The 24835-nt window shown below is 36.8% G+C and overlaps 1 protein-coding gene across 1 annotated transcript; it reads left to right on the top strand.

Moving 5' to 3' along the window:
- The first annotated feature begins 1450 nt into the window (after positions 1 to 1450).
- gareml (GRB2 associated, regulator of MAPK1-like) lies at positions 1451 to 24760 on the top strand. Its single transcript, XM_067383290.1, has 6 exons — positions 1451 to 1681; positions 6576 to 6716; positions 10467 to 10597; positions 14323 to 15441; positions 20143 to 20303; positions 22593 to 24760. The coding sequence occupies exons 1-6, from the start codon at positions 1570 to 1572 to the stop codon at positions 23356 to 23358; spliced, it is 2430 nt and encodes an 809-aa protein (XP_067239391.1). The 5' UTR covers positions 1451 to 1569; the 3' UTR covers positions 23359 to 24760.
- The last annotated feature ends 75 nt before the right edge of the window (positions 24761 to 24835 follow it).

The raw sequence follows: 24835 nt of genomic DNA, 5'->3' as shown, positions 1-24835 counted from the left end.
ATTTTTTATTACGTCCTGATATGTAAAACCATAGAATTTAAAAAGGGTTAGGGTTAAGCCATAAATGGCACAAAATCTCATCTCAGCACTTCTGATGAATGACTACGCTATTTTTAATTTGTTCAATTCATCTGAATATCAACATTTGTGAGATTTAGTCAGTTTAATTCATCTAATTTTGTGTCTCTGGAAAATAGTGATCTACGACATTGCATTATGTTGTATATCAAATTTTTTTTTTTTTGTCTCTATTTGTTGAGGGATTCGTGGACACATTAATGCTTTTAGATTTGTGGAGTAAAAGTTATAGTTTTTTTTTTCAAATAAAAAGTTAATATTACCTCCCAGATTAGGTACAAGTGCATGTAGTTTCTTGTGTTATTATTATTATTTTAAATGTAATACTTATTGTAATTAATGAGGTTATTATTTAATATTTCCATCAATTATATATATACATTTCAGATATATTTGCTTTCATAAAAAAACCTATTGAGTGAAATCATTCAATTTGATTTCACAGTGTTTCTATTATCACATATCTTCAATTAAAATATGGGCAATTAAATAAGTAAATATTTAAATATTATGCCTGCATAAGTCATAAAAAAACTGTATATTTTAGATAAATCTCTTTGACTGGGATTCTGCTTTATCTGTCATCGATTATTCAACTAAATTGTCAAAATAAAATTTTAAATAGAATAATTGTTTTAGTGACATTAATGGCACTTTAAAAATATATCTAAATATTAATACAAATGATATCAAAAGTAATTTCTGTTCTGTATGTTTATCTTTCTGGGGGTGTCTTACCTTTCTTTTAATATTTTATATTTTATGCTATAGCAACTAAATTAGCAAATGCTTATATTTATTTCCTATAATAACACATTGGCTGATGCATCATCATCCCGCACATGCTAAACCTATATCTAAATATGTTACAATTTAATAGTAAATCCACATTATTTTTAAGTGGGACATCTTCCACCATGTTACCATACATATTGAGATGTAATATAACAGGAAAAAAAAAGGTTTTTAGTAAAAAATAGCCTAACTTTTTAGGTTGCATACTAAACATAAGTATACATTTAGGCCTGAGTACCAGATGTAAGCTGTAAATAATTAGTCCCTGACGCTAATGCTGAGGTCAAGACCCCCACCCCTCAAAAAGTCAATTGGCATAATGAATCAAGGTTCCCACGGTCTTTAACTTGGACAAATTGGGGTATTTTAATTAATAATCACGCAAATGTTGTACTTTACAAAATCTACGTTTTTCGTCTTTCATAAAAAAAAAACAGAGCGACCCGTTTGTGTTTTGAGTTGGTATGAATCTCCAGTACCGGTGAGAGCACTGTCAGTCCGGTGTTCCGGTGCGCGCGGGTGCGTGAGGAGGAGGAGGAGGGCGGGTGTCGCGCGCCTCGGTGAGTCCGGTTTAGATCACTTCACTTCGGAGTTTCTCTCACGCGTTTCTCTTCATCATGGCGCGATGCGTCCCTGACACCGGTTCCGTTCCGTCCCCGTGATGCGCGTGATGATGATGATGGTGACGGATGAAAGATGGAGAAACTATCCGCGAGCATTACCGGACTCTCGTGGAGCTCCGTGTCGCTGCCGTTGGACGTGATCGTGAGCAAATTCCGCTTACCGACACTCGTGCGGCTGAGCCACGGTAAGAAAGACATGTTATTGAATGTTGTTATAAACTGACAAGATCAAGCACATAATCAGCGAAGCTGCGCTCCGAGCGCGAGAGTTTGTTTGACGTTGTTGCGCCGCATCGCCTCAAAGACTCTCAGATTGTTGCCGAATCAAAGTTAGCGGAATAAGAAACATGACATTTCGCTTGTATATTAATGAACTTTTTGCTCTGAATGTGCACACATTAATCCTGGAAACACTCGAGATAGTTTCACAAACGCTTATAAGATCACAATTTTTATCGCATGAAACATTGTGTAAATGTTTGAAACACAGAATGAATCCTCAGTGAAGTGTGTAGTTGATTTGTCTTTTGGCTAAAGGTGACAGAGTGTGTGTTGTGTGTTAAAGAGCTGCAGCTCTTTTCATATGTTAATGTTGTAATGCGCTGTAGTGTGTGTTGAATACTAAACAACCTCCTGCAGGAGAAACTCCAACATTTACTCAACAATCACAACTGAAGAACACAGAATTAAACTCCCATCAATGTCGACACATTCCCGTGAGAGTCTGTGAAAGTTTGACTCTCCATGGTGGGAAAAAGCTTCTGGATTGGAACTAAAATAATGATCAACTACTGCATTTGTGGCTGATATTAGTCATGATATGATACACACCTTTCACACAAGTTTCACAGACTCTTTGTATTTGCATTAGTTAAACTCCATATTCTCTGGTGAGAGTATTTAAAGAAATATTTTGCATGTTCTGACATCATTTACTATACCTGAAATCATTTCTATTTTGGGTGAATTAACCCTTTAAACATAAAATGGTGTCACTTGACTTTAATCTTCACTTAAAGTAAAGATCTGGACATTCTTAGTAATAAAACTTGCTGAAAAAGGTTCCTTTTAACACAAGAAAAGAGTCCAGAACTTAATTTTTCCATTTCGCCTACCAGCTGATTGAACCAGAGGCAAGACTCTTACATTCATGTTAAATTAAATTTGGCATCTACTCTGATTAAGCTCCATTGACACAACCGTAATGGATTACTTTTTATTTTATGCACATGCACCGCATAAATACTGATGTCTGTTCACCCTGAGACTGATAACTATATTAGTGTCTACACTAGCGAGGTCCACTTTCCTGCAGAGTTTAGCTCCAAACCTAATCAAACACACCTGATTAATGTCTTCAGGATGACTAGAAAGTTACAGAAAGATGATTTTGATTGGGTTTGATCAACTCTACTTGAGGGCCAGAGTTAAGAACTCCTGCTTTCTGTCTGTCGCTTTATATACAGAATCAGAATTCACCATCTCTTTAAAGTTAGATGGATTCTGAATGGCTGACAATGTTTTTATTGTTCATCAGTTGACGGATAGTGTTACTCTTTGTCATTATCATCGTAGTTTTTGTGTAGACTACACTATTATATTAGGGTGGAGTCGCAATGACCGTAATCTCAAGCCTCAGCCCTAGACTAAACGTCTAATGCATATGGCATACATAACTGGAAACACTTCAGGATTATCAAAGTAGTTGTCTGATTGGTTGAATTCTACAGGATGTCCGGGAGACGTATGTCTGCTTGGAAACAAAGATGCCGTGAAGCCAAACCCCCTCATGGAAAAAACACTGGCATGTTTACAACTGTGACAATGAGCGCTTATCATGATCAAATAAACGCTGGATTTTCTATGTAAAGTTTGCGGCATGTTATTGTAGGGTCATTGACGTTACATATTCACGCCTCTAAACGTGATGCAGAACAAAATGAATGTAAGAAAACAAATTATTGCATTATAAAACCAATTGAGTGTAATTTCTTACACTCGATTAACTGTTAATTAATAAAAAATACTTATAATAGCCTATTAAGTGAATAATTGAAAATCATTCATTTGTTTTATTTATCACTAAAATATTTGGACATTTAACACTTAATTTAACATACATTAAAGATGATTGTGAATACACGTAGGGTAAGTACATATAAATGCGTGTATAAACTAAGCTATCAGGCAAATCGGGTATCTGTATGTTATGCTAGTACGTAAGCTAACTAATAAAGACATAAATAATCATTATAATGCAGTTGAAACAGCATTTACCATAACATGATTTTGTAGGAAATGCACTAAAGAGAGTACCTATTAAAAGCAATTTGAACCAATGGGATCGCGTGGGGTCCCAATGGAGACTTGATTTCAGGGGGGACCCAATTCAGCACTACACCGTCTAAAGTGACCATTGCTCAGAAGATTTTGCGGGCAAAATCCAGTCATTTCAATAGGATCTGCGTGATCGTGAAATTCACCACTCATGTTCAGGTTCAATTCACTGCGTAAACCAACAGAATCTGCTTTATACATCGCTACATCATTGACGATGCACAATGGAGCTTTTTTGCCCACAAAAATTTGCTAATGTTCTGCACCTTTAGAATTAGAATGATTATTAAAACTTTATGGCTATAGTTATCGTGCTTGGTGTGACCAGGCCTTTAGAAGTGTTATACAGCATGGCTGCGTATGGGATAGTAAAGTGTCCATCAAATGCACTCTTCAGGATGGCGCTGGAAGTAGTAGGTCATCTGGGTACTTTTTGCCTTTGAAAATATAAGTATTTGGACATACTTATTTTGTCACATACGGTTTTTCACCTACTCTATAGTAGGGGTTTTCGGGATTCAGCACATAAATATGGTAGAGTGATATCAGATTTGTTCCTGCTGACTGTAGTGTTAATTTTAAACCTTCTCATCATCTGCTTGATTAGATGCTGCTGTGATGTGTTTGTGTGTAGGAGGATCTCACTGTATCAGCACAGACAGCAGTAATTATACACAACAGACAATCTGCAGAGAATGTGTCTGTGTTGTGTTGGACTCATTCCCTGTGTAAAGCATCTGTTTGAGACTCGTCTCAATGAAGAATGCGTTTAATACCAGATCAATACAGTTCACCTCTCTCTCGCTCTCTGTCCATTCATCCATTCTTCAGCGGAGAGATCCGCCTGATGTCTGTGAGGTGATGTTGTTTGTGTCTGATAGCTGACCTCAGTTCTCTTCAATAAACCCCATGTGAGGAAGTTCAAAGAACTCATTTGATGTTTGTGGTTGAGCTCTTATGTGTGTGTGTTTGTGTGTGAGACTGACTGTCTCTTTGGCTATGTGTGTGTTTTAAAGCGACAAATTGCATCTGTTTCAAGGTCAGATGCATCCGGATTTGTAGTTTTGTGCGTTATGTGTTTTACAATTCCTGGTCAACGTTTAAGGGTGTGTGTAAGGAATAATGTCAAGTTGAATGTATTTATAACGCTTTTCACAATACACATTGTTTCATAGCACCTTTACAGAAAATCAAAATGTTAATGTTTATGATATCTTAATGCCTTTCACTTAATTTAAGCCATACATTTTAACTTCTTTGTTTAAAATGAATGCATTTAGGTTGATTCAGCAATTTTAAATAAAATTAGATGCAATCATTTTTAGGTTACTATTTTTTAGCGATATTTACAATTTACAATTGATAAATGCTGTATATAACATTTATATCACCGTATGAGTATACTGTAAATATGTGGATAAATTTGGACATATTTATATATCCTATATAACTTTATATAAAGACCTGGGTAATAATATAGTTACATTTTGCGAGGAAATAAAAAAACAGGCAGTTGAGATTTGCTATGTAGTATACAGTATATCAATTTACGTGAGTGTTCTGTATGTAAGTGAATAAAGTTGTGTATATATATATATATATATATATATATATATATACAGCTATGGAAAAAATTAAGAGACTACTTAACATTGAGTTCTGAACTTGGAGTGGTCTCTTAATTTTTTCCATAGCTGTATATATATATATATATATATATATATATATATATATATATATATATATATATATATATATATATATATACAGGTTCTGGTCATATAATTAGAATATCATCAAAAAGTTGATTTATTTTGCCCAGGCGAGACACTTCTGACCTTTTGTGTCTTGCCCTCCTTGTGGAAGGTGTCAATGGTCGTCTTTTGGACAACTGTCAAGTCAGCAGTCTTCCCCATGATTGTGTAGCCTACAGAACTAGACTGAGAGACCATTTAAAGGCCTTTGCAGGTGTTTTGAGTTAATTAGCTGATTAGAGTTTGGCACCAGGTGTCTTCAATATTGAACCTTTTCACAATATTCTAATTTTCTGAGATTCTGAATTCGGGATTTTCCTTAGTTGTCAGTTATAATCATCAACATTAAAAGAAATAAACATTTGAAATATATCAGTCTGTGTGTAATGAATGAATATAATATACAAGTTTCACTTTTTGAATGGAATTAGTGAAATAAATCAACTTTTTGATGATATTCTAATTATATGACCAGCACCTGTATATATAAATGATATAGTAAAGCAATAAGCCCCGTGAAGCCATAGTTTACAGTGAATTTAGAACAATGGGCGTTGTTAAAACCCTTAGTTGAATTAAATTAACTGTAAACCATGGCTTCACAGGGCTTATTGCTCTTATAAATGGTTAGTCCATAAAAATATTTATTTTAATATTTATCACAGATGTTTGTAGAGTAATTTACAACAGCTTTAAACGTGACTCAACCAATCAGAATCAAGGACCGGAACTATCCTTTTTATAATTTACAATATATATCAATCAAGTAGTGGGTAAAATTTGATGTACTTATAGAAGTTGTTTGTTTTGTTATTAATTAATTCAATTTAGAGCCAGTCAGCCAAGAATTACTGATGCTGATCATCTCGAAAAAGCCAAGTATTGGCCAAATACTCAGCCTGGCCAATATATATGTCTTTTTTGCATCAGTGCTGAACCTGTAAATGATGAATAATCATATCAGTTGTGCATTTTTGTGTATGTACAGGTGAGAATGTAGAGGGTCTGTCGGAGGAGGATGTGATTTTGCTTCATTCCTGCAGACAGTGGACCACCATCACTGCCCACAGCCTGGAAGAAGGTCATTATGTGATCGGACCTAAAATAGACATCCCACTACAGTATCAAGGTACCATATAACACACACACTGCACTGTGTGACTGCGCCAACAGGTGTACTGACACTTAAGTAATTCATTAGTAGTTGCTGAGTCAAGCATCACTTTTGCTAGTTCTATGGACGTGAATGATGTTACAAATTAGTTTGTTGACTAGAGGTGTGCTTTAACTTTTCAAAGTGACATGTACAAAGTGACTTATAAGCAGCTCTTTTTAAGAATAACTTTTACTTTGTGTATTGTGCATAACTTGTGTGTTATGTATGTGTATAATTGTGTTTTTATGAGAAGCCAAAGGAGAATATCCACATTGGTGGACAATAAAGTTTAAACTAACCGTAGCAACATCCTTGCATTATGGTGAAAATGCACCACATTTTCATCCAAAATCTAGTTCATAAAAGTAGAGTTTTAAGCAAATAATGATTGAAAACATACAGCAGATATATTTCAGCACACAAAACTGATTTCATTATTATCCACTAAGAGTGTACAAGCTATTAAAAACACTCAGGCCAGAGAGAAAGAGAGAGAGACGGAGAAAAGGAGGATGATTGGTTGTTAACAGTATATTGATTGTTGTATTCAAGCACTTAACTTCACACATGGTCACTTAGACGTTCTGAATTACACACAGTCAGTCGCTGCTCTCTCTCACGCAAAGTCAGTCTCAATTCAATTCACAGTGTTTTATTGCAGTGAGTGTTTTCATACAATTTGGGCAAAGAGTTCAGGTGGTACAGGAACAACAATAAAGAAAAAAAGAAATTATTTTATGAAGATTATGAATTTCTTTCCAGGGAATAAAGCCAAATATGTATGTTATTTAACCATCCTAAGATTGTAACAAAGACAAAGAAGTCTAAATTCTTTTATGAATAATTCGATATAATCTTTTATTATTTTATATATAGTAGTGAAGCTGTTTTGTTTAAAATATAATTTTTTTTCAAAATTTTCAAACCACCTCTATCTATCTATCTATCTATCTATCTATCTATCTATCTATCTATCTATCTATCTATCTATCTATCTATCTATCTATCTATCTATCTATCTATCTATCTATCTATCTATCTATCTATCTATCTATCTATCTATCTATATGTATATGTATGTATGTATATGACATAGCAATGTAATTAAATAACTGCAATGTTTATAACTTATTTAATTTCATCAGAATACATGACTGCTTATGAATGGCTGTCAATGGATAAAGATGCTTTTTGGCTACAGAATGGTGTAGTTATGGCATCCACCAGCAGGGTCAAATTTTTAAAACCCTGACCCTATGGTTAGCGCTCTCATTCATAAAGTCAAACTCATCATTACCTCATCCTGACGTCATTCCCATGAGAGCCGCGGAGGAGCCCGTTTTACTGAGCTTCCGGAATCGCAGACATTACTGCGCTGGACTTCCTCTCATGGGACGGCCGTTACCTAATATACCCGCCACCCGCACCATTAGGTCAGGTGACCAATGAGATCATCTGTTGGGGTTTCCGGAGGCAGTAAGATGCTGAGAGGGATGGATGAGGTCATTTGTGTCTCGGTGGCTGGGTCTAACGTCTCTCAGATAGACAGATAGAGTGCTAATAGGGAAGATGGAATTACAGAAGGATGATTTTTACACAGCTGAGAGATGCAGAAGATGAGACCATGTTGATATTTTAGATTTGATGGAGAAGAGGGTTGTTATCGATGACTCTCAAAATGGAAGATCTGCAGAATATAAACACATTATATTTTGGGATTCAAGCGCATAGCGCTGAAACCCTATTGTAAATGTTAAAATTTCCAAGGATCAGCATTCTCCCCTAAAAGTGATCAAACCGTAAGTCATGACTGTCTATGAGGACATATCCACCATCGGCCACTGAAGTTTGAGCAGCTATCAGACAAGGGTAACGGAGGCCAACTGGAATGAAACTTGCTGGGCCTAGAGGCCTGTGAAAAATTCAAAAGAAATCGGCCACCGGGGATCACCTTCACGTTTTTCACTTGCATAAAGAATCGTGTATCACTTGATTTTTTGCGCACACTCACGATATTCGTTCCACATAGTAGCACTCCTCATTCTGAGCAGCTTTGCCTCTAGGACCGCCGCTGTCCACTGAATCGTTAGTTAAATATCGGAGATTATTTCAAAAAACAACTTTGGCGAACTAGTCCTAGGTTTTTGGCCCAACTTCGATAAGCTTTATGAACCATACATTTCCTATGGTAAATTGCCTATATTGGCTGTAAATGGTCTTTTCCATGATCTAAGTGGTTACATGCTCGTTAAATAAAACATAATACCTTTTTATGCACGTGCTTAAAGGCCTTAAAGAGCTTGAACCCCGATAATTGCTGCTCGCAGCTATATTTGTGTGTGTTTCTGACCTAGCTAACTGTAGGGACTGGGAATAATAATCTTATTCATTTTCTGCATAGAGAAATTGATTTTTAATGATAACATAAACCTGTAATAATAAACATATGTTGTTTACACTCTATGAAGAAAATGGACAAAAAATACTTTGCGAACCAATGCAGCTGAAAAAGTGGGCGATCAGTGGACAGTTTTGCACTCTATCCAAAAACTAAAATTTGTGCATGTGTATTTCTGTCTTAAACATCTGTGGGCAAACTTCTGCAGATTGCCTTCTTAAAGAAAAGTGCCTTCTCAAAAGGAAAAATTATTTATAAAAACAAAAAATTCCTGATTTACTTCTAAAAATACTTAGAGCTGTATTTTAAGTGTTTGGATTAGACTAATATATAGTAGATATTAATAAAGAAGAAAATATGAGAGGTGCTTGACCAATCAGAACCACTACGCAAAAGTGATGTGAGTGGTTGCCAGGGTGTTGCTAAGGTGTTTTGAGTGTTTTTTGAAAGTTGCAATGTGGTTGCTAGGGTGTTGCTAGTTGGAACCTGCTCCCAGGTCTCTTTGATATTCAGGTCCATATACAAGCTATAGATTTGTAAATCGGGTATTTTGTTTTGTCATTAATTGGATTTTTTTCTTTCTTTTTTTGTGTTTCCATTATCTGTCAGTTGAAAATAGGTTAATCACTTAAGTCTTAAGGTAACAGCACATCTCTCCTCTATAAGACACATGATTTGAGGAATCATTCATGTCTGTAGCATAAATGCTGCAGTTTAATACACAAGAAATCTCTTTAGATTGCTATGGAAAAGTGTTTGCATATGTGTGTGCTAACGAAATGTAATTGGTGTATTTCAATTTACGCTTGCTGTGATTGGTTGAAGGTGCTTCAACTAATGTGTACAACAGAAATCTTAGTGGCGTTAATAGAAGAGATTTATTTTGTACAAATGCGTCCAGAAGAGAAAAGAAAAGTGAAAGTTCAGAAGAGAAAGAAATCCTTTCAGCTCTGAGTGTCGTATAGAATTGCGGAAATAAAAGCTGTTGCCAGGAGACAGAAAGACAAAGAGAGATACGCTCTCTGACGCTTTATCTGTGTGTGTGAAAATGACCTATACGATCACACACACACACACACACTTAAATGAGGACATACCATGTTGTTTATTTTATAAAGTAAATGCGAATTATAATCTCGACAGACTGAACTCCATACTCTAAAAGAGTCCTTTTGCATTTTTTTAAATAAATAACTATGAACTTATTTTTATCTTCCAGGATGTCATCAAAGGAGAGTTTAGTACGATTTAGCTCACTTCCTGGGGAACATTTTGTAAAACTATTTCTTTGTTTCTGTCTTTCACTCTTTTCGCTCTGTCCTCAGGAAAGTTTAAGTTATTGGATCAGGATCGGGATGTCCGTGAGCCGGTTCAGTATTTTGGAAGCGTGGAGGAAATTGCAGGAATCTTTCCTGATCGCGTGTTCGTCATGGAGCCCATCACGTTTAGTGTTAAGGTAATGACAGCATCTCAACAAAACCTCACATAAATCTGTCAGTAACTATTATTAATTACAAACTAAAATGGAAACAGAATATATATATATATATATATATATATATATATATATATATATATATATATATATATATATATATATATATATATATATATATATATTGGGACACTGTACAAATTGTGAATAAAAACAGAATGCAATGATGTGGAAGTTTCAAATTGTATTCAGAATACAACATAGATGACATATCAAATGATTAAACTGAGAAAATGTATCATTTTAAGGGAAAAATAAGTTGATTTTAAATTTCATGGCATCAACACATCTCAAAAAAGTTGGGACAAGGCCATGTTTACCACTGTGTGGCATCCCCTCTTCTTTTTATAACAGTCTGTAAATGTCTAGTTGCTCAAGTTTAGGAATAGGAATGTTGTCCCATTCTTGTCTAATACAGGCTTCTAGTTGCTCAACTGTCTTAGGTCTTCTTTGTCGCATCTTCCTCTTTATGATGCGCCAAATGTTTTCTATGGGTGAAAGATCTGGACTGCAGGCTGGCCATTTCAGTACCCGGATCCTTCTTCTACGCAGCCATGATGTTGTAATTGATGCAGTGTGTGGTCTGGCATTGTTGTTGGAAAATGCAAGGTCTTCCCTGAAAGAGACGACGTCTGGATGGGATCATATGTTGTTCTAGAACTTGGATGTACCTTTCAGCATTGATGGTGCCTTTCCAGATGTGTAAGCTGCCCATGCCACACACACATGTGACCTCATACCATCAGAGATGCAGGCTTCTGAACTGAGCGCTGGTAACAACTTGGGTTGTCCTTGTCCTCTTTAATCCGGATGACATGGCGTCCCAGTTTTCCAAAAAAAGAACTTCAAATTTTGATTCGCCTGACCACAAAACAGTTTTCCACTTTGCCACAGTCCATTTTAAACGAGCCTTGGCCCAGAGAAAACGCCTGCGCTTCTGGATCATGTTTAGATATAGCTTCTTTTTTGACCTATAGAGTTTTAGCCGGAAACAACGAATGGTACGGTGGATTGTGTTCACCGACAAGTATTCCTGAGCCCATGTTTTGATTTCCATTACAGTAGCATTCCTGTATGTGATGCAGTGCCGTCTAAGGGCCTGAAGATCACGGACATCCAGTATGGTTTTCCGACCTAATAAGTTGCAAATTGGTCCTCCAGCTGTTCCTTATATGTACATTTAACTTTTCCGGCCTCTTATTGCTACCTGTCCCAAAATGAGGACTACACATGTCCCTACACATTTTTTGGAATGTGTAGCTCTCATGAAATCCAAAATGAGACAATATTTGGCATGGCATTTCAAAATGTCTCACTTTCAACATTTGCTATGTTATCTATATTCTATTGTGAATAAAATATAAGTTTAAGAGATTTGTAAATTATTACATTCCTTTTTTATTCACAATTTGTACAGTGTCCCAACTTTTTTGGAATCGGGTTTGTATATTAATGATACTAAAATAACACTGCAAAATGCATTCAGTAGCTCAACAGTTTTCAAAATAGTGTCACTTTACTAGTTGTGTAGTACATTGTCCAACAAATAGTGATTTAACATGGCAAACCATTTCACATTGTATTACGCAAACTGCTTTATAATCGACTTTTCATTGTAAAGTCTAACTGAATGTATAATTCAGTTCAAAAGAAATGACTCACTGATTCATTCAATGTTTATTTAATGTTTTTGAGCCAAGATTTGAGTCTGAAAAAAATATAAATTATATACTATCACAGTTACATATCGTCGCTGTTGGGCAGAAACCTTGTATCTCCATATTTTGTCATTTTTATTTATTTTCATAAATTATTATTATTGGTCAGCCTTCACATCTTTCTGTCTGTTTTGCAAAAAACTTAACCAATGAAAAGTATTAAAAAGAGCTTGTGACTAAACCCTGTAACTCCATTGGCTAGTCTAACTGTCAGTCAAACCTCATAACTCCACACAGCCTCTAACTGAATGAAGTGCAACACATAGTTTGGATCTTTTCTGCTTGTTTGCAGTGCAAGTGTAAATTAAGAACTGTTTGTTTGAATAAGTACAATGTTTTCTTTACTCAAGAAACACTATTTATATAAAAGCTTATGTTTTATGTATTTGAGGAGCAGAGAAGAGTGTCTAAGTCTAGCATCGTCGAGTCATAGTCTTAAATAGCCTGTGTGGGGCAGCTTTGTTTTTAATAACATGAAATTTTGGCCAAAATTACAGAAAAAAAACTGATTGACCGAATTTCTACAGTAATCTTTATAACCTGTAAGTTGATGAAAACGTAAAGTAAAACCTCAGACTGTTCGAATGACATATTTCCAAAATTCTCACAAATTCACTGGACAAAACCTCATAACTCCATTTGAAGCTTGATTTTGTTAATCTGTTAGTTATATAATGACACATGCAAGTATCTGACTATACATAAAGCCACAATATTCAACTTTGAAAACTTTGTTTTTTCTATTTCCTGAAAAGTAGCGTTTTTGGAGGTTTTCACCAAGGACAGCGACGATATTTTAAAAGATATTATCCCCTTAAAGGGTTAGTTCACCCAAAAATGAAAATTATGTCATTAATGACTCACCCTCATGTCGTTCCAAACCCGTAAGACCTCCGTTCATCTTCAGAACACAGTTTAAGATATTTTAGATTTAGTCCGAGAGCTTTCTGTCCCTCCATTGAAAATGTATGTACGGTAGACTGTCCATGTCCAGAAAGGTAATAAAAACATAATCAAAGTAGTCCAATACATTTTGGTCCAAAAATAACAAAAACTACAACTTTATTCAGCATTGTCTTCTCTTCCAGGTCTGTTGTATATCCGCTTTCACTCCACAGTGACGCTGCTTCTTCTTCTTTCCTGTTTTACGGAGGTTGGCATCCAGCTTATTGGTGCATTACCGCCCCCTTTTGCTCCGGACAGTGATGCTGCTGATGTGTTATCAAGTGCGCCCGAGCTTCGTTTACAGTCTGATGGAGACGCACGCTGTATTCAAGCTATTCTACATTGTTTGTATTTTGGTATTGCTATATTTTTAAAAATGGTGCGTAAGTGTGCATGTCGCAGATGTCCTAATCGCGTCACTGTCCGGAGCAGAAGGGGGCGGTAATGCACCAATAAGCCGGATGCCAACCGCCGTAGAAGAAGAAGAAACAGCATCACTGTGGAGTGAAAGCGGATATACAACAGACCCGGAAGAGAAGACGATGCTGAATAAAGTCGTAGTTTTTGTTATTTTTGGACCAAAATGTATTTTCGATGCTTCAAAAACTTCTAACTAACCCACTGATGTCACATGGACTACTTTGATGATGTTTTTATAACCTTTCTGGACATGGACAGTCTACCGTACATACATTTTCAATGGAGGGACAGAAAGCTCTCGGACTGAATCTAAAATATCTTAAACTGTGTTCCGAAGATGAACGGAGGGTGAGTCATTAATGACATAATTTTAATTTTTGTGTCAACTAACCCTTTAAATGGCTTCAATTTAGCATTTTAGCAAGTTAGCATTTTGTTAGTACCTTCTAGTGTAACTAACTAATTTTAGGCTTGACCAGTTTAACTGCTGTAAATTATGGGTAGTTTGTAGCTTGACAAATGAGGTTCGTACTTTACAACATCAGTCATTGTTTTTTTGCATTAAATTCTAATCCGTTTGTCTCTCTCTTTCTCTTTCTGTAGGTGGTTTCTGGGGAGTTTACGGAGGATAGCGAGTTATATAATTTCTCTTTGCAGGCGGGAGATGAATTGACTCTCATGGGCCAAGCAGAACTGCTCTGCGTCCAATCGACTCGTGAGAAATCCCGCCTGACGACGCTGCTTCGGCGACTGGGCAAAGCAGGTGGAGCTTTGGGACGTCCCGCCCGCACAAAGATGCCTTGTTTGATATGTATGAACCATCGGACCAATGAGAGCGTCAGTTTGCCGTTCCAGTGTCGCGGGCGGTTCTGCACACGCTCGCCGCAGGAGCTGCAGATGCAGGGAGGCGAACACACCGTGCGCAGCATCATTGAGCGCGTGCGGTTGCCTGTGAACGTATCCGTGCCCACGCGACCTCCTCGCAACCCGTACGACCTTCATGCAATCCGTGAGGGTCATCGATATAAACTCCTCAGCATCATCAGCAAAACTGTCGTTCTTTGCTGCATACTTCGCAAAGAGGAAGTGTCGCCATCTCACTTCCTGTTGTTAACGGACATGCCACGCTTCACTCTGCCGGAGGGGCTTTTGCGCGCGGACGCTTCCTACCAGCAGGTGGTACTACAGTGTGCAATGCGTTGCCAAGAGAGCTTTGACCCAGACGATTACTCACGTGCAGTGCGTGAAGTCAAGACGGACTTCTCCGAGGAGTGTCTCAGTCCGCGACGAATTCGGGTGTGCGTTCAAGGATACGGGCGTGATGAGTTGGGGACGTCCCTGCAGAGACTGTCTCTGTGCGTATACGGAGGCGGAGCAGTCACGCATACAATCTCACATGGCTGCAGAGACTCGCTGGTTGACTCGCACACGCTGCCCTCTAGTGACGGCGACGGAGAGGAACGAGAATATGTCACGCCTGATTGGTCGACTGACACACAGGAGATTCCATATGAGGAGCTCTGGACCAATCAGAGTTCTGGAAGCTTTGGGGTGACGTCTGAGAGTGCAATGAAGGCGGAGCATAACCTCATATCCTTTCACTCCACAACCACATCATTGGATGGAATGGTGGGTTCCGCCCATGTCTCTATGGTGCAGATGGAAGCAGGAAGAGTATCGAGAGTATCGACTCCACCCCCAGTTCCACCCAAATCAGAAGCTGTAAGCAGTTGTTTTCCACAGATTTTCACATAATCATAATTAATAATCGCAATTACAATTTCAAGGGAATAATCGACAATTATGGTTTTTGGCATAATCGTGCAGCCCTAATATCTTGGCTATATTTCAGCCCCTAAAATTAAAGGTGCCATCGAATTGAAAATTGAATTTACCTCGGCATAGTTGAATAACAAGAGTTCAGTACATGGAAATGACATACAGTGAGTCTCAAACTCCATTGTTTCCTCCTTCTTATATAAATCTCATTTGTTTAAAAGACCTCCGAAGAACAGGCGAATCTCAACATAACACTGACTGTCGGGATCATTAATATGTACGCCCCCAATATTTGCGTATGCCAGCCCATGTTCAAGGCATTACACAAGGGCAGCCAGTATTAACGTCTGGATCTGTGAACAGCTGAATCATCAGACTAGGTAAGCAAGCAAGAACAATAGTGAAAAATGGCAGATGGAGCAATAATAACTGACATGATCCATGATATCATGATATTTTTAGTGATATTTGTAAATTGTCTTTCTAAATGTTTTGTTAGCATGTTGCTAATGTACTGTTAAATGTGGTTTAAGTTACCATCGTTTATTACTGTATTCACAGAGACAAGAGCCGTCGCTATTTTCAGGGGACACCTTAGACTTATATTACATCTTGTAAAAAAAAATGTTCGATGGCACCTTTAAAGAAAAAATCTGAACTTGTATTTTGCATAAAAAAGTGAAACCTATTTTTAGGACCATTACTTTTTTAATTATATGACATTATTTTCATGACAATTAAGCACCTAAATTCTCCAGTTTTTTGTAATTCTCATTATTTTTTTGGCCTTGTTGGGCTGGTCGAGAAACAAACAGATCAATGTTTTGATAGTGTCATGGTGTGCACACCTTCAAATGGCTTACACACTACACTGCATATATATATATATATATATATATATATATATACACACATACACAAGTCATTGTTTGGATTTAAGTAGGCAAATGCTTAAGAGTCTATGATTGGATCATTATTGCAGTGATTATTATGTTTCTAGCATGTTATATGTTTGGAAACAGTCCTTCAAATTGATGGAGTGTGTAGCTTTTCATTTCTTAAACAACCATGTAGGAAGACACATCATGGCCATATTCCAGGATGACAATATCATGATTCATGAGGCTCAAATTGTGAAAGAATGGTTGGGAAGGAACATGAAGAATCATTTTCACACATGAATTGGCACTGACCTTAACTTCATTATAAGTTTTTGGGATGTGCTGGAGGAGACTTTACAGAGTGCTCACCTCTTGTATTATCAATACACGATCTTAACCAAAAATTGATGCACCTCTTGATGGAAATGACGTCACAACATTTATTTCTATCATGAGGTGCATCACTTTTTGGTTCAATATATATTCAATATTCAATATTTAGTTCAATTTTTGGTGTGTATATCAATATATATACACACAGTATATGGCATTTCAATAACGTTAATGAGATTTTGTTTTGCATTATAATGATAATTTTAGGGAAATGTATGTATTTCTTATGGAAAATAATGCCACTTCACATTTTTAATGGTTCTAAAGTAGGCTTAATTCTCTGTATGTATAATGTAAATATTATGTGTAAATATAAAAGATGTTACAGTTGTGGCCAGAATTATTAGACCCCTTCATAAATAAGATCAAAGATGACTCTAAAAATAAATCTGCTTTGTTTATCCTTTTGATCTTTAATTTATAAAATTAGCAAAAATCTAACCTTTCATTGAAGGAAAAGAATTGAAAGTGGGGGGGAAATAACATTATGAAATAAATGTTTTTCTCCAAAATACGTTGCCCACAATTATTAGCACCCTTTTATTCAATACTTTTTGCAGCCTCCTTTTGCCAAGATAACAGCTCATTCTTCTGAGTTTGGAGAACAACATCTCTCCAGATCCTTCAGATTCCCAGCTCCATGTTGGTGCTTCTCTTCAGTTCACTCCACTCATTTTCTTTAGGGTTCAGGTCAGGGGACTGGGATGGTCATGGCAGAAGCTTCATTTTGTGCTCAGTGACCCATTTTTGTGCTGGTTTTGATGTTTGTTTTGGATCATTGTCCCAACGGATGATCTAACCACAGCCCATTGTAAGATTTCTAGCAGAAGCGTCAGGTTTTGATTTTTTATCTGTTGGTATTTGATAGAATCCATGATACCATGTATCTGAACAAGATGTCCAGGACCTCCAGCAGAAAAATAGGCCCACAACATTAAAGATCCAGCAGTATATTTAACAGTGGGCTTGGGGCACTTTTTATCCATGTGTGCACCAAATCCATCTGGTGGGTTTGCTGCCAAAAAGCTCTTGTTTTAGTTTCATCTGACCGTAGAAGCCGGTCCCGTTTAAAGTTCCAGTCTTTTCTGACAACTGAATATGCTGGAGATTGTTTCTGGATGAGAGCAGAGGATTTTTCTTGAAACCCTCCTGAACAACTTGTGGTGATGTAGGTGCTGTTTGATAATTTTTTTTAGGCTTTCTGAGATTCAAGACTCAACTAATCTCTGCAATTCTCCAACTGTGATCCTTGGAGAGTCTTTGTCCACTCAAACTTTCCTCCTCACTGCGCATTAGGATGATTTAGACACACGTCCTCTTCCAGGCAGATTTGTAACATCTTTAGTTGATTGGAACTTCTTAATTATTGCCCTGATAGTGGAAATGGGGATTTTCAATGTTTTAGGTATTTTCTTACAGCCACTTTCTATTTTGTGAAGCTCAACAATCTTTTTCTGCACATCAGAACTATATTCTTTGTTTTTTCTCATTGTGATGAATGATTAAGGGAATTTGGCCTTTATGTTTATACTCCTGTGTAACAGGAAGTCCTGGCTGGACAATTTCATGTTCATGATCACCCCGGTGAGCTAAAAAAATTTAAATATGAATGCGAATATACTTCAGAGATATTTTACTCATAAAAAATTCTAGGGGTGTTAATAATTGTGGGCAACGTGTTTTGGAGAAAAACATTTATTTCTTAATGTTATTTCCCCCACTTTCAATTCTTTTCCTTCAATGAAAGGTTAGATTTTTGCTAATTTTATGAATTAAAGATCAAAAGTATAAACAATACAGATTTATTTTTAGAGTCATCTTTGATCATATTTATGAAGGGGTCTAACAATTCTGGCCACAACTGTATATTAAAAAATAAGTATATTAATAATTCATAATATTGTATAATAAAATATATAAATAGAAGTCCCTCTTTGTTTCTATTGATTTTGAGGTGAGATAATCTGGACATATTCTTGACCATTTTCGTGAGAGTTTCTTCTTTTAGACATTTTCCTAGTGTTATTGTGCTTCTGTCCCTGAGCTCAGCTGTTCTGTAGTTCAGTAACCCTCTTTATTGTCATGAGAATACTTGTCTTCCTCAATTCTTTTTGCCACGGTCCCACACGCATGTGCATTATATACAATATCACACAGCACTGCTGCCCTAGACTAAATTATTGATACTATTGCTTTTAAAGACTGAATAATGAGCTTGTGTTTACCGGAACACAGCACACACACACCACACACACACAAACATAATCACACATCATCTCAGACTATACATTTTATATAATGTTAAAATGAGGAGCTATTTTGAACACTTCAAAATATTCTGATAATACTAATAATTCAGGTGCTAATGTAGCGATTCTTTCTTATAAAATTACTGACATTTTACACAGTCAGAGAAACAAACTTCCCGTCTCATCAGGATGTAGAGCCAGAATTAAAGTCTTTTTGACACTGTTGACTGAAATTACAGCCTTTTTCTTTTCCTCTCTCTCTTTCTCCCACACATAGAGGCTTCAGTTCTGGCCTGTAATTTAGCTTCCCAAACACACAAACACTCTGTCCCTGGTGTATTTGTGGAGGGAAGTGAACTGTATCCCTGAATCCCAGAGTTGGTCCTCCCAGAAGAGGAAATTTTGGACAGTGATTAAAGATATTAAAATGATCATTAAGACCATATTTCCATATCAACTGTAATGAAAAATATATATATATTTTTTTAAATATAATTTGTTTGATCATATTAGAGCTATTAAATAAGAAGTACATGATTAATCTCTGAATGAAAGTTTTGAGTATATCAGATTTACATTCAGGAGTACCTTTTTAATTATTAAAATATAGTTAAAAAAATAATTTAAACATAAACAATATATTGACTTATATGAACACTTTTTGTCTGTTAATGTATGTTAACCACAATGTATGTATTTGAATCTTAATATCTTATATGCAATTATTTGATTAATTAATCAGCAGCAAATCATGTAATTAATTTGATTGGCTGAACTGATACTTAATATTACATCTTTTCTAGAAATCATAGTTTGAATTTACAGTATTATTTTCTTTTAATGTATGATTTTTGCCTGTGTTTAAATGTTTTCAGTTTAATGGTTTAGTATTTATTATTCCGTGTTACATTTCCATATTCTGTGTTTAATATTCATTGTTCAGTTTTCGGTATGTTTGGGTTCAGTGTTAATGACATGAGAAAATGGTTTCTTCTGCACAGAAAGTGACATTTACTTGAGTTGTGAGGAAGACAATAGCAAGGCTGTGTAATATAGGAGATGTCACTCACACTCTAGTGTGATCTAGTAATAGTTCTTTTGCATTTCTTCTGTCTCTCTAGGTGAAAGAGGAGTGTCGTTTTTTAAATGCTCCTCCTGTTCCGCCCCGCTGTGCTAAAGGCCCCGCCCCCAGCCCTCCAGTCCCCACCCGCTTCCCTAAAACTCCAGCCACACAGACGCTCAACCCAAACCTCTCATTTTATTCCTCTGGACTGCAAGAGAGGTAAAAATCACAGCTTATTCAAAGACTCAAGATATACAAAGACACTTATTACTCGTTGTTATGAATGATAGAAAGTGCAACGTAAAATTTGGCAGAATAAGTCCCCACCTTCTAAATAAAAGAGCCAATCACCAATGGTAAAGACATTTGCTGCGTCCCAATTCGCATACTATCCGTCCTAAATATTATTCGAAAAAAGAATTAGTATGTCCCAAATCGTAGTATGTTGAAATGAGTATTCCAAAGATACCCGGATGGTCTACTTTTTCGGGTTAGAATTCGAAGTGCAGATCCGTGCACACTTCTAACCACTAATATTGCCCATAACACATTGCGCTGTGGACGAGGATTCGATTAGAACTACAAATATGAGTAAAAAGTGTTAAAAAACTACAAACATGATGGATGTGCGAGACCGACGGTTAAGCAGAGCGGTTAAGATAAAGGGGCTTGAATGATTAATAATCAGTATCTAACCTGACGAAAATATGTTTATTAAATGTTATCCACATTATATTTCATCTGCAACAGCATTGTGAACTTTTATAACGATGCGTTTGGTCATTAATTTTTAAATGCATCATTATGCAAAGACGAGGAAAGTTATTGCATGAAAGACCCATGACTGGCAGATCAACGTGCGACTACATTTATCTCCGAAACGGTAGGAAATTAAATTTAAATAAATGTGTAGGATTTTAACTGTGACAATATGATTGACAGGGTAGTTTAAACAGTTACAGGTTGCGTAACTAAGCGACAGAACGTCCGTTAATGACGCAGTTATGACAAGGTAGTATGTCCCAAAGCTTGCATACTCTTCTGCTACACACTCAAATGTATGTACTTTTTCTTTACAAAAACAGTACATACTTTTAGGACGTAGTATAAGTAGGCGAATTGGGACGCAGCAATTGTGTCCCTGCAGCTGTCGCCTTAGAAATATACAATTTTTTAATGATATATAAGCATTAAAAAAAAAAAAATTTATGGGACAGGTCATGTTAGATTTTGTTGATGCTTTAAAATATATAATTGAAATGTGAGTGTGGCAAGCAGTTTTTAAGATTTCAGGATTGCCTCATTCAAGTAGGTAAGACTTGGTCTTGGACGCCCAAAATAGCTGCTGTGAAGGCATTGCAAATATGGCCGCCGTCTTTTCTTGAAAGGAATTATTGCAAAAGAAAGTATTGTTGTACCCCTAGAGGGATTTAAATAGAGCCATTTTAAGTACTAAGTGGTTGGAAATAAGTAGGAATGGGAATCAAGAGGAAGTTAATTATTCCATTAATAATTCTTTTAGTACTTTTGAGGAAATATTTCCTTTCGGAAGAACTGGTAAAAATCTTCCTAACTATATCAAATACTGCTAAACAAAATCAGAAGGAACAAAAACAATATTATTTTATTTATTATGAAAAGTTGCAAAAAAGACCCGCACACGAAAAACTAATGATTTGGTCACATGATCTTGAATTTGCTTTCTTGTTGTCTTTTATCTTAAGCTCTATTTGGATGGAACTAGTTTTCCAGGGAGACATTAGAGAAATTCATGTTTCACAGATGTAATTTTGCAATTTTAATCCCATCTAAAGTCAGTGTTTTTCTCACACAACCTCTGTAAAAACTCCAAAGCAAATTACCTACTGTTTTTCATCAAACTCAATGGTCCTCTGAGAGCTCTAATGTGAATGTTGTATTATCCTAATGCTTCTCCTCATGTGTTTTTTGACCTACCTGAGCTACCGTTTACACACCAATCTTCTGCATACTTTCATTATGGATGAAATGGTTTCAATATGGATGCTATCCGAAGAAAAAAATTACATTATAAAATTTATAAAAAGAGCCAAATCACAAAAACTGTGAAAACTGCCCATTTTAATATCAGTGCCAGGTAAGAGTAAGATAATTGACTAGATTTCTCTGCTCATTTATGCAAGTTTATTATAAACAGCCTCTGCTATAAACTCGTGAAGTTTACTTAAATAGGGTTTTGAATTAAAATTATATCAACAAGTAATATATTAAAAGACACATACAGCGGCACAACAGATGACTTCTGTTACGCCCATATCTAGAAAACACTCTGTAATAATGTTAGTCCCGTCCGAATCGGAACATGAAATCACAAACGTTGAGTGATATAAATTGTAACTCAAACGTTATTTAGAAAACTAGTACTGTTCGAATAGGGCTTTAGTGTGCATGTCCATTTTGCAACTTTTCGTCTATTTGAATTAGACTTTTGTACTTTTATTACAACACAACTCTCTCTCTCTCTATCAGTTCTGCTCCTCGTAGCGGCAGCAGCTCTCCATCGCCGGACTCTTACTCTCTGTACTGTTACCCATGCACCTGGGCCGACTGTGTGACCTCTGACCCCTGCGTAAGCCCTGATCCCGCCCAGCCCGCGCAGGCTTGTTGGTCCCACCCTCGAGGAGGCGGGGCCTACACCTCCAACATCCTCAATACACCTCTACTCAGCACTGACTCTGCCCAAAAGAACTACTCCACCTGCCCCAGACCACGGCCGGTGGCGCAGAACCGCTTTGCACCATTTGGTGCCCTAAATCCCTTTGCCAATCCGGGACACACCCACGCCTCCTCCGACTGGCTCACCACTGGTAGGAACTCTCCCACTCTGATACCCGACCTCATTAGCTCCACCCCCAAGGAGTCTCAAACCAATCAGGGAGCTTCAGAATGCAGTCCCGAGCCTCCGCCCAGACCAGTCAAGAATTCAGAAGAGGACACGGTCACGGTGGACCCTGCCTCCGGATCAGTTGCCATGACGAGGGGGGCTGAGGGCGGGGCTGGGTCTTCATGGCGACCCCCAGCGGAGCTCTGCTGGCTCTCAGTGGAGGAGGTTTCGTCCAGTCTGAGGTTTATCGGCCTTTCGGACGACGTGATTGGTCTGTTCAGCCGAGAGAGGATTGATGGCTCTATTTTCACTCAGCTGACAGAGGAAATCCTGTCGGAGGACTTTAACCTCACTAAACTACAGGTCAAAAAAATCATGCAGTTCATCAAGGGATGGAGACCCAAGATATGAGGGCAGCATCCTCGTGAATGTATAGATGTTTTTATTTGAGAGACACAAAATTACTCCAGCCGCAATGAGTGCTTCTGCTCGGACAATTTCAGATGTTTTATAAGTGTGTGTGTGTGTGTCTGAAATACACCTCTCTAATTGAAAGACTGACAGATTGTGACTAATATATTATGGAGCACTATTTGATGTTTTTATTTTTGGGGCGGGGTGATTTTGTGTACCTTCGGTGGACAGTCAGAGCTTATCTTGTGGCCGTTCTGCTGTCTTTCAAGGGTTTACTGACTGTGTTTTGACCTCTTTTGTCTGTTTTCTAATAATCTGACATGATTGTCAGTTGGATTTGGTTCAATATGGGTGAATCTCATGAAACCTGTCAAGAACATGTCCAGGTCATCTCTCTCCCCAAAATCAAAAGCATAAATAAATAAATTGTCATTGTTTAGAATGTATGAAAATCTCATTCTCGTTATTGTAATGTGGAAAAAAATTTAAATAATATGTCACGTTACCTTAATTTATAGTGCCTTATACAATACAGATTGTTTCAAAGCAGCTTTACAGCAATAATCAGGAAAATAACAGAATCAGTGATGCAAACTTCATCAAATACGAGACAAATTCAAATCATGCTGTAAAGCAGCTGTCATTCTTCAGTTCGGTGTTGATGCAGTTCAGTTTAATAACAAGTTCATCAATTATGAAATAAGGGCTACAAGCAGCTCTTGAAATGTAGGAAGAACGTGTGTTGCCAAAGTTTACTTCCTTAATTATCCCCAGGCACAATGCGGTATGCCTCAGGGCTTAGTGCTAGGCCCGCATCAGTTACGATAAATCATTTTAATTGTTACCTCCCAGGTACAATAATTTATACTGTTATTTTACTGTATTTTTTATATTAAAAAATGTAATGATGATCATTGAGAAGAATCAGAATGACAAAACTCAAAAGTAAAACTTCTGAACACATTATTTTAATGAGAATTTTTGTGTTCCAAAAAACATTCTGAGGAAAAATATGCAAAATAAAATTGATTTTTGGGGGGTGGCTTCTGACAGGTTTGACAAGGTTCACCCACTTAGAGCACAATTTTCTTCATTCCATCTGCTCATACTGAGCTCATGTCATGCACACAGGAAGTGAGCGTTTAAAGAGACTTAAAGAGTTCAGTTCGTGATGTACACACTAATAAGAGCAGTGAGCTTACAGTCTAAAGAACACACTGTAATTAGGTGACTGTAATTAAGAGTTTACTAAACACAGCCCACACTTGATGTGTTTGAGGTGAGTCAGAGCTGCTGAAATGAGAAGGTTTTAGCCTTATCTCACTGTTTTTTTAAAAAAAAAAAAAAATGTTTTATCAGCATTTCAGGTAAGTTTATTTAACAGATTTCCCCTTTTGTAGATGCATGTGTAAAATTTAACAGCAGTAGTGTTTCATTTGTACTGTAATTTCATCATGTATGATTTAATCCTGCT

The sequence above is a fragment of the Chanodichthys erythropterus genome, chromosome 4, assembly GCF_024489055.1.
Source record: "Chanodichthys erythropterus isolate Z2021 chromosome 4, ASM2448905v1, whole genome shotgun sequence".
NCBI lineage: Eukaryota > Metazoa > Chordata > Actinopteri > Cypriniformes > Xenocyprididae > Chanodichthys > Chanodichthys erythropterus.
Note: the sequence above shows the minus strand (reverse complement) of the source record. Positions and strands in the feature narration are given on the sequence as shown.